This window comes from Aegilops tauschii, chromosome 5 (genome assembly GCF_002575655.3).
Source record: "Aegilops tauschii subsp. strangulata cultivar AL8/78 chromosome 5, Aet v6.0, whole genome shotgun sequence".
Taxonomy (NCBI): Eukaryota; Viridiplantae; Streptophyta; class Magnoliopsida; order Poales; family Poaceae; genus Aegilops; species Aegilops tauschii.
This window is the reverse complement of record NC_053039.3, coordinates 438,708,602-438,717,762: the sequence shown is the minus strand read 5'-3', so window position 1 is coordinate 438,717,762 and position 9,161 is coordinate 438,708,602. Positions and strand designations below refer to the sequence as shown.

At 44.7% G+C, this 9,161-nt stretch overlaps 1 protein-coding gene across 1 annotated transcript; it reads left to right on the top strand.

Moving 5' to 3' along the window:
* Nucleotides 1-2,996: 2,996 nt before the first annotated feature.
* On the top strand, nt 2,997-5,793 carry LOC141022964 (uncharacterized). Its single transcript, XM_073499256.1, has 10 exons — nt 2,997-3,170; nt 3,269-3,424; nt 3,516-3,728; nt 3,858-4,034; nt 4,127-4,457; nt 4,541-4,662; nt 5,116-5,244; nt 5,320-5,432; nt 5,516-5,591; nt 5,677-5,793. Exons 1-10 carry the CDS (start codon nt 2,997-2,999, stop codon nt 5,791-5,793), a joined length of 1,608 nt encoding a protein of 535 aa, XP_073355357.1.
* The last annotated feature ends 3,368 nt before the right edge of the window (nt 5,794-9,161 follow it).

Genomic DNA, 9,161 nt, shown 5'->3' with positions numbered 1-9,161 from the left:
GTGTTTGATACTTGAAATATTATTAAATCAAATCTAGTTGGGACAATCGCATGCATGTCTCCACATGCACCATGTACTAGAAGCAGGTTTATTTTCTCGGTCTCACAATTGAGACCAAACTGTATGCACACCCTAGGATGACCATGGCAAGCATGCATGGCGAGTATCGTTCATTTCCGTCACTCGATGCATTTTCTAGGGTTTTTCCGGCGACAAAACCCTACAACACTGCCCCCACGTGACGCAACATGCGTTTTGTGTCCGAATTCGTGCACACCTTGCCTGGGGGACCACATTGGCCAAGCCCACATGGTCCCAAAAGTTGGGGTCATCTCATGCATGCTTCCACATGCACCATGTACAAGCAGGACCATTCGGGTCTGCCGGAGGGCAGGTCCGAAAGTGGTTTTCCTTGACGGTCCCACCAAATGATCCCAAACTTTATGCATACCCTAGGATGACCATGGCATGCATGCATGACAAGTATCATTCATTTCCGACACTCGATGCATTTTCTAGGGTTTTTCCGGCGACAAAACCCTACAACACTGCCCCCACATGACGCAATGTGCGTTTTGTGTCCGGATTCGTGCACACCTTGCCTGGGGGACCAAATTGGCCAAGCCCACATGGTCCCAAAAGTTGGGGTCATCTCATGCATGCTTCCACATGCACCATGTACAAGCAGGACCATTCGGGTTTGCCGGAGGGCAGGTCTGAAAGTGGTTTTCCTTGACGGTCCCACCAAATGATCCCAAACTTTATGCATACCCTGGGATGACCATGGCATGCATGCATGACAAGTATCATTCATTTCTGACACTCGATGCATTTTCTAGGGTTTTTCCGGCTACAAAACCCTACAACACTGCCCCCACGTGACGCAACGTGCGTTTTGTGTCCGAATTTGTGCACACCTTCCCTGGGGGACCACATTGGCCATGCCCACATGGTCCCAAAAGTTGGGGTCATCTTATGCATGCCTCCACATGCACCATGTACAAGCAGGACCATTCGGGTCTGCCGGAGGGCAGGTCTGAAAGTGGTTTTCCTTGCCGGTCCCACCAATTAGGAAGTCATAAATAGGACAACATTTAATCATACATATTTGAAATGAAATTGAAAACAATGAGAAGAAGTGATATGGAATTATGAAACATGAACAAAAAAATAGGAATAAGAAGGAGAAAACATAAAATAACAGGAAAACCAAATTAAAAGGGAAAGAGGAACAATACATTTGAATGTATAATATTGTAGAAATGATAGAGATACTATAAATATTGTTGAACATATACAAGTATACAATAACTAATAGGTGTCACAAAGAGTTTTTTTAGGGAAGAACCAATGATATTTATTTTGAGGGAAGAAACAATGCAGGTAGGTGGGCCGGCCCAGACCGCAAATAACTGTCGGATCCATATTATTGGGGCCCACAACGCTGCGCTTTCCATGCACGTCGATCACACGCACGTCGATCACGGGAGTAGTTGCTGTTCTGTTACACAATTCTGGGATCGTGCTAATCCATATGTTCCTAATCCCTACGATTGAGGAGCACGTTCAGCCTCGCTTCAACGAAGGAAAATATAGATCGCAGGATTGGCCACAGGGAAGTTACGACGACCTAGGAGTCAACCTCGTATATAATCTCCTCCTCCTCGCACATGTCGTCGACTAGATCGCCTCCTGCCGGCGAGTCGTCGACAGCTCCGTCCGCCGCATCCCACACGCCACAAAAACCCCGAGAAGATCAAGGTCGTCCGCACGTGCAGGTCGACCTCGACGAACTACGTCGACAACGCATCGCCGACTTGTTTCATCTTCGTCGACCGATCAAGTAAATTGTCCTCCTTACCTCGCGCCTTCATAGCAAGCTACTTCCTCCGTCTCGTTGCTTTGATGGACTTAGGTTTACCACATATTTTCAACTAGTATCAACTCGACTAGATGCGTTCTGACCAGATGGCGTAGATGAAAACAATCTTTGGTTCTTTCATAGCCTGGTAGAATAAGATGTTGTTTCTCGAGAAGCATGATGCAATAGATTTTTTGTCACATGATCCAATTATATTTTTGTCACACGATCCAATTATATTGTTGTGCACATAGAACATTAAAGAGTTATTAGCATTAGATGTTGATGAACCTCAAATAGGTACCATTGCTATAGACTCTAGTTATTTACAGCTGATCAATTTGTCACCCTGTTAATAAGACAACTAGACGAATTAGTAACAGTTTACCATATTAAATTTATTGATTATATAATTTATCTGATACTCAAAGAACTTGATCAGATGCAAGTAAATTCAATTACCAATTGTAGTTATTTTTTTATTGCCTCATGTCAGCACACACTTGGCTGCATGTTGCAGTATACATGGTGCTAGTTTTGTATTTGCATTAGTGTTATTTTTGCATTAGTGTTAGCTACTACCAGAAAGTTTTATATTTTTGCATGTCTATTGTTATTTTTGCTTTAGTGTTCGCTAATGTCACGAAGTTATATATTTTCTTTCAACAGGATGGACGAGCTGAATGGAGAAATAGTAAGCGCCGTTGAGAAATGGTGCAAGCTTGTTGCAGCTCTATCGAGCGGTCAACGCGCTAGAGTGGCTGATACAACATTGCGCAGCATGCTGCAGATACCATCTATTAAGATGCGCACCCTACTGATTAGGTATATGATTGAGAATTTTCAGGCCAGCACGGCCAGATTCATTATACAAGAGCAGGTTGGGAAGGTGACTCTCGGTGCGGTCGACGTCGAGTGCATCTTTAACCTCGAGAACCAAGGACTGTCCGCTTCGGACATTCTGACTGAAGAAGGCGAGGACATCAAGGAGCGGGTGCCGCCATAATTTCTCAGTAAGACATCAGAAAACATAGTGATAGATAATCTCATTGAGGACATAATTAAAAGTAAAGCCACTGACGACGATTTCCTTCGGAAAGTAGTCCTTGTCCTGTTAGGAACAATTATTGCTCCCATGTTGAGCAAGATTGTGCCAAAGCAGTACTACGCTTTGGTCGATGATGTGAAACGTATTTCAAAAATTAACTGGAATGCCTTCACCATGCGTGTTCTCCTTGATTGCCTTCACATAGTGAAGAAAGGCAAACACCTCCGGCAATGGCCGAAAGGCAATTTGGCTCTCTTGCAGGTACACATATGAGACCTGTTGCATAATGTCAATTATCATATCATTGCAATTTTATGTGATGTATTGTACTAACTCTAAATCCTTATTTTTTTTTGTAGTACTTGTACTGGGAGAAGGTGCAACCGGTCGAAGGCGAATGCGCCTATAATCCCAACTTGTCCATACAACCTCTTATGAGGAACTGGACCGAAGGTGCAGCCACTAGGAGAGATCGGTTCGACTATGAAAATGGGCGCGGCCGTGGTAACATCAGGGTAAGTCATTGTGTTCCGTCTTTCTTAAATGTTTTATAACTTAATAATATTTATTTTTTATTCATCACATGTACTTCAATATCGCATGCAGATCGAAAATAATATCACCCAGGAGTATAGGGCTCAGGAGCCCAACATCCCATATAATGCGCCTACCATGAAGCCAAAAACCAAGCCTGCAAATGGAAACGCAAAGAAGTCGACGACAGCCCCAATGTCGGAAGATTTGATGGAGCTTCTAATGAAGCGGTGCATGGACTTCATACACACCCAGATGAGGCAAATCCCTGATCAAGTTGCTGAGGTGTCACACCCAAACTTTATAGTTTACAGTATGTTTGCTATTTTAAACCATGCTAGAATTACTAAATTTATATTTCTATTGCAGAGGTTGTTGGAGAAGTTGAACAAATCAGGTGTCATGTACAAGTAGGCTGCTGCCGTGCCATCCGTGGACAATGATGTGGATGAAGAACTGGATTCGTTCGAGAACGGTCCATATGAAAAGAAGGAATTCATGTACAAGGATGACATAGACTCACGCGGAGAGCCTGTCATTGACATGACGCAGCCTGATGAAGTGGTTCCCAACCATAAAACCGTACCTGAGGTACTATGTATATAAATATATTTCTGTCTATAATTTTCTCCTTTAATTTATTTACGTGCTGAAATGTTCACACGATTTTGTTTGCCAAACAGAAAACCCCACCGAAGATGAATGGACACAAGGAAGCTTCACCTATTAGGTGTAATGATGAATGTGGCGCTACACCCGAACACCCTTGGGTCGTTGGTACTTCTACTCAAGCACCTTCATCGGACATAGACATTTGTCCATCTTCTGTCAGCAAGTTCATGGCTAAGGCGAATGGAAAAAAGGGTGCAACAAATGATAAGGATGAGGAAGTTATGTCCGGTAAGCGCAAGAGGACCGTTCCTAAGAAATTTGAATCCCCCTACGCACTTGACAAGCCCAGCAGTCGTCCCAACCGTGGTCAGAAACCCTCCGGTACTTCTACTGCTACTAGAGGTATCGTAACTAACTTTCTTATTTTGTTATATGCTACGAATGCATATGATCACCATTGTTGACGTTCATATTATTTCATGCAGCTCTGTTTTCTGAAAATCATGAGCCGGAGGTTGTGGCAGATGAGTTGACGCCGGAAATAATTGATGCAGCTGTTTCATTTGTCGAGTTAGCTGCTAGCACCGAGAAAAATAAGGGGAAGAAAGTTTACTACAGTGAAGGGCGTGGCATATCTCTGACTTCCGAAAGGATTTGACCGGTACTAACTCACAGATGGCTGTCGGATGATGTAAGTACTACTTGCATGTCCTATTATTAAAATTCTCAATAATCTATGTCTCAACTTTCAACACGTAATGCCCTGATATTCTATGAAGGTAATTGATGCTTATATGTGACATTTGGAGCTGCGCGTTGGTCATGACCGTTACCTCTGTCCAGCGTGGAGGTCCAAATTCCTTGTAGATCGTGCTATCACACGAGACGATCCATTGCCGTCGAGCTGCAACATGGATAGTGCTCTGTCCAAAGCTGGAGCAGTTAATAGAGTCCGAAAGAGTATACTGTGCGTGATAAGGTACGTTATGTTTGTAATTCTTCACTACAGGACATTTCATCAAGTATTTCGTTTGGTCCACAATGGTTTTTTGCACTGTAGACGTATATCGCGTTGAATATCGACAATGCCCACTGGATGACCGTGGTCATGCACTTGATCAAGCAAGAATTCCAAGTTCTCGATTCGCTCTATCCTCTGGACCTGACAGAAAAGACTGTGAAAGCACTGGTAATATAACCAACATTTGTACCATTGGTCTTACATGTTGTTTATGATTATTCTTTAACACTATCCTCTTTATAGCGAATGGCTATAGCACACGATATGCACCTAGCAAATCTTATTACACCAGGGAAATATCCGGACGTAAGTAAGTGGCCTATCAAGGAGTATGACATGCCCCAGCAAGAGGATGGGTGAGTTAATAGGACATCATGCACATTCAAACAACAACACACATGTTCGTATTGCCCACCACTAATGTTTGCATATGTACCAGGAACTCTTGTAGCCTTTTTGTCACAGAATGTCTAGAACATTGGGACGGGGACCGAATGACCCGCGATTTTTCACAGGTATACTGTTATTTACGTTTGTAGACTAGCTACTATGGTCGTGTAGCAACTTCGGTTCATGTAACCTTTATGTCATTTTTTCCAGGCCACCGTTGATGCAAGGAGAAGACGTTTCGTCGCGGAGTTGATTATGTCACCTTCGAACACGATGGAGTGTGTGAAGAACAAAATTCACGAAATCGCAAGGAAAAGGCGCGCCTGAAGAATTCATGCGGCATGCAAGATTGAAGTTTTAGTTGTTTGGATTTAGTCCGGTCGAAGGTTTTGACGGCATGATTATCTTAGGGGTTCTATCATTTTTATGTAATAAACAGGGCATCTCGAATATTGTGACACATACATGTGTATGTGTCTGTCAGACAATTCGCTCGTATCAAACAATTCGGTCATACAATTCGCTCGGAGAAGACTATTTGGTCGTACCAATAAAGTTTTGGCTTCACTTATCAATTGTTCTTGCTTAATATTTTTCTCATTCTCCAATTTTTTATAATTGTATTTTTCACGGCTTCACTTATCAAGTGTTCTTGCTTAATATTTTTCTCGTTCTCCAATTTTTTATAATAGTCTATTTTTCTCTTCAACTGCTCTCGTAAGTTTCATATTAAAATTTTCACAATCTTTACTTTTTTTAAAACTCTACCAAGCTTAGCCTTCTGCCTTAGCTATCTGCATGTCATCATCTTGCATAATCTCCTGGTAATTCCCCCTCATCACATGATTATGAAAAGTAGTCATGGTAGATAAGTAAATATATCGAGCCAAAATGTAATATTACACTGATCAAAATTAGTCATGCCAGCTCGTTGGCTCTATCGCGTGTTATCAGGCATCATGTTTTTCTATTTTGTTTTACAAACCCGTCGTTTTTTTAATTATATGTATAATTAACTTTTTCTGTACTCACCATGATGCCAGGCATGGCCCATCTAACCACGTGAGGGACCCCACAGGCGGGCTATCATGCCGGGAGCGCTACACCAGCCCATTTTGCCAGGTTCACATCGATCTTTCCCCTTTTCTCGTTTCCCTTTCCAAATCCCTAGCCCTCTCTCTCCATTTGCGCCTCCAAATCTCGACGGCGAAAGCATGACAGCGAGCTGGGCGTCGGGCGGCGGCGGCTGCGGCGAGAAGAGCGCTGGCGACCGCAAGTTAGGTCGAACCCTGGGTCCTGCAAGCAGGTGGGGCGGATTCAGTGGCACAGGAGGCAGCGGCGGCGGATTGAGTGGAACAGGGGACGGGGGTTTCGTGGGCGGCGGCGGGCCGGGAGAACCCATGGCTAGGGTTTCTTCAGTGCTACACTTTGGTGGCAAAAAGGTAAGTTCTTTATCGTTGTTCTTTACATCCCAGCATTATCGCCCACAATTCATCACCTGTGGCCATGGCAAGCTCCATCTATGTGGTCATCAGGAAACTCCTGGTGGCCGTGCCTGCATAGATGCAGACAATTTTGGCAGCGCACTCGGGGGATGTGTGTTTGAGGTTAGTCTACTGAGCATGATCTTCAAACTAGTTCTGCTATTGCGGTCAAGCTGCAAAAAAGTTCAGTGTTTAACGCTTGCAGTGACAAGTTCAGTTATGAATTGAATTGCTCATGATTTATTTAGGATGATATCACTTCTGAGTATGTTGAATGGGTTGATGGGGAGTGGGATAGCAAAGCAAAGTCAGTCATTAAGTATCTTGCCATGAAGAACAAGAAACTGGAGACTAAGATTACAGAATATGAAGCTGAAATTAAAAGGAATGAGAAAGAAAAGAGGGCAATGGTTAGGATGCACAAGGAAATATTGCTCTATAGGGATAGGATTTTAGGATTTGGAGGTCTTCTGTATCTTGGCCTGCTTGCCATTATGATTGCTGTTATAGTTAGCAAGTAGATTGTTCATAAAGTTATTGACATCATTGTAATTGACATGATGAAATCCTGCTGAATTATTTGCTATTCAGTTTATGGGCAAAGTGTAACAGAGATTGCAGCATAAATAACATGGGGCCATCATGATTGGTAGACAATGCACTTTTGGCATGTTCTATATTTGGCAGACAATGCACTTTTGGCATGTTCTATATTTGGTATGTGATGCACATGGGCACATCACCTAGCAACACTACTGATTTATGCAGCAGCCCAGTTCATTGTCTTGTTGCAACATAGGAGCAACATCTAGCAGCTTCCTCCTCCTTTGATGCAACACTGAAGCAAAGCAACAGTACATATTCAATATTCAGAAATTTAACTAAACTTGACACTTAGGGTGAGAAGTAGATATTCAGTTCTTCAGCCACAAAGAACCCGATCAAACCGTACCGATTGCATAACTTATATGCTTACGTATAAAAGCATACCTAACCAACATCAAACCCAAAATAATGTTAACTTATATGCTGAAACATATAACAGCATACCTAACTTAAGATAACCAGCAGCTTCCTCCTCCTTCAGCAACTGTGCCCATCTTCACTTCTTCAGAAATTTGAGGCGGCGTGAGCGGCGCACCACACACGGAGAAGCCTTCTTCTTGACCGCCGTTCTGTTCGACAGCTGCGTCACCTGATCCTGAGCCACCTGATCCTGAGCCACCTCCTCTTCTTCCACCTTCACTATGTCAAGGAGGAGGGGAAGGAGCTCGACGTCGATGGGCATTGTCTTGCCACCCTCGACGGCGACCGGCGCTACCATCTGCACAACGTCCTCCTCGCCCTCCTCATGGTCATCAGGGATGACCAGTACCTCCTCCACGTCGTTCTCCACGACGCCAGAGCCCAACGGCAGCACTGGCTTCAGCACGTAGCGGACCTGGTAGTCCGGGCTGACGGGCGCAGGGAGAGCGAGCTCGACGTCGACGCGCTCCGCCCTCGACGCGACGCGTGCTGAATCTGGCCGCAACGTCATGGTGGTGGAGTGGTACATCTACCACCTTGAGCGCTGAACAGGGGAGTCGCTCAGCGTGGCCTCTCGCATTGCCCACACGAGGAGGACAGCCGGCGGGACGCCGCCGCCGTAGGGGAAGGCGCGCTTCCTCTCGGCGTCGGTGAGGACTTTGACGAGGCCACGCGCGTGGTTGACCAACATCTCCGTGCTGGGGAACTAGCCGCACACCTCCGTCAACTGCGCGCGCCACCCCTCATCATCGCCGGTGAGGTCCATCATTGCTCTCTGCTAGCCGAGGCTTCTCTCCATGGAGGCGACTGCAGCGGTCGCCGGCGAGGGTTTTCTCGATCTACTGTAGGTGGGGATAAGAGGGGAGTTCGAACCGGCGCCCGTGGGAGGTGGGTGAGTGTGTGGTGGGGAGGAGAGTGGTACAATTACTTATTTAATGGCATTTAGGACGTGGGTAGGGGAAATGTACAATATTCTTTCTACCTCCCGCCCCGGTCAAACACAGTAAAGAATTTTTTTGATTTTTGTTTAGAGGGAAACATCTTACTTTATTTAAACAAAGACTGGGATCTCGTTTGCTAATACATTAAGGATACAATCAGGGGGCGAAAGCCTCCAAACCAAAGAAACACAATCGCCTACAGCTACCTTAGCCAAAGTATGAGCCGGCCGATTAACACAGTAAA

What these genes read in the sequence shown, in the direction of transcription:
- LOC141022964 (XM_073499256.1), top strand. Translation starts at nt 2,997, where the DNA reads ATGTTGAGCAAGATTGTGCCAAAGCAGTACTACGCTTTGGTCGATGAT. An exon ending in ACCATAAAACCGTACCTGAG is followed by an intron (nt 4,035 to 4,126) that starts GTACTATGTATA and finishes TTTGCCAAACAG; the next exon opens with AAAACCCCACCGAAGATGAA. An exon ending in ATGCCCCAGCAAGAGGATGG is followed by an intron (nt 5,433 to 5,515) that starts GTGAGTTAATAG and finishes CATATGTACCAG; the next exon opens with GAACTCTTGTAGCCTTTTTG.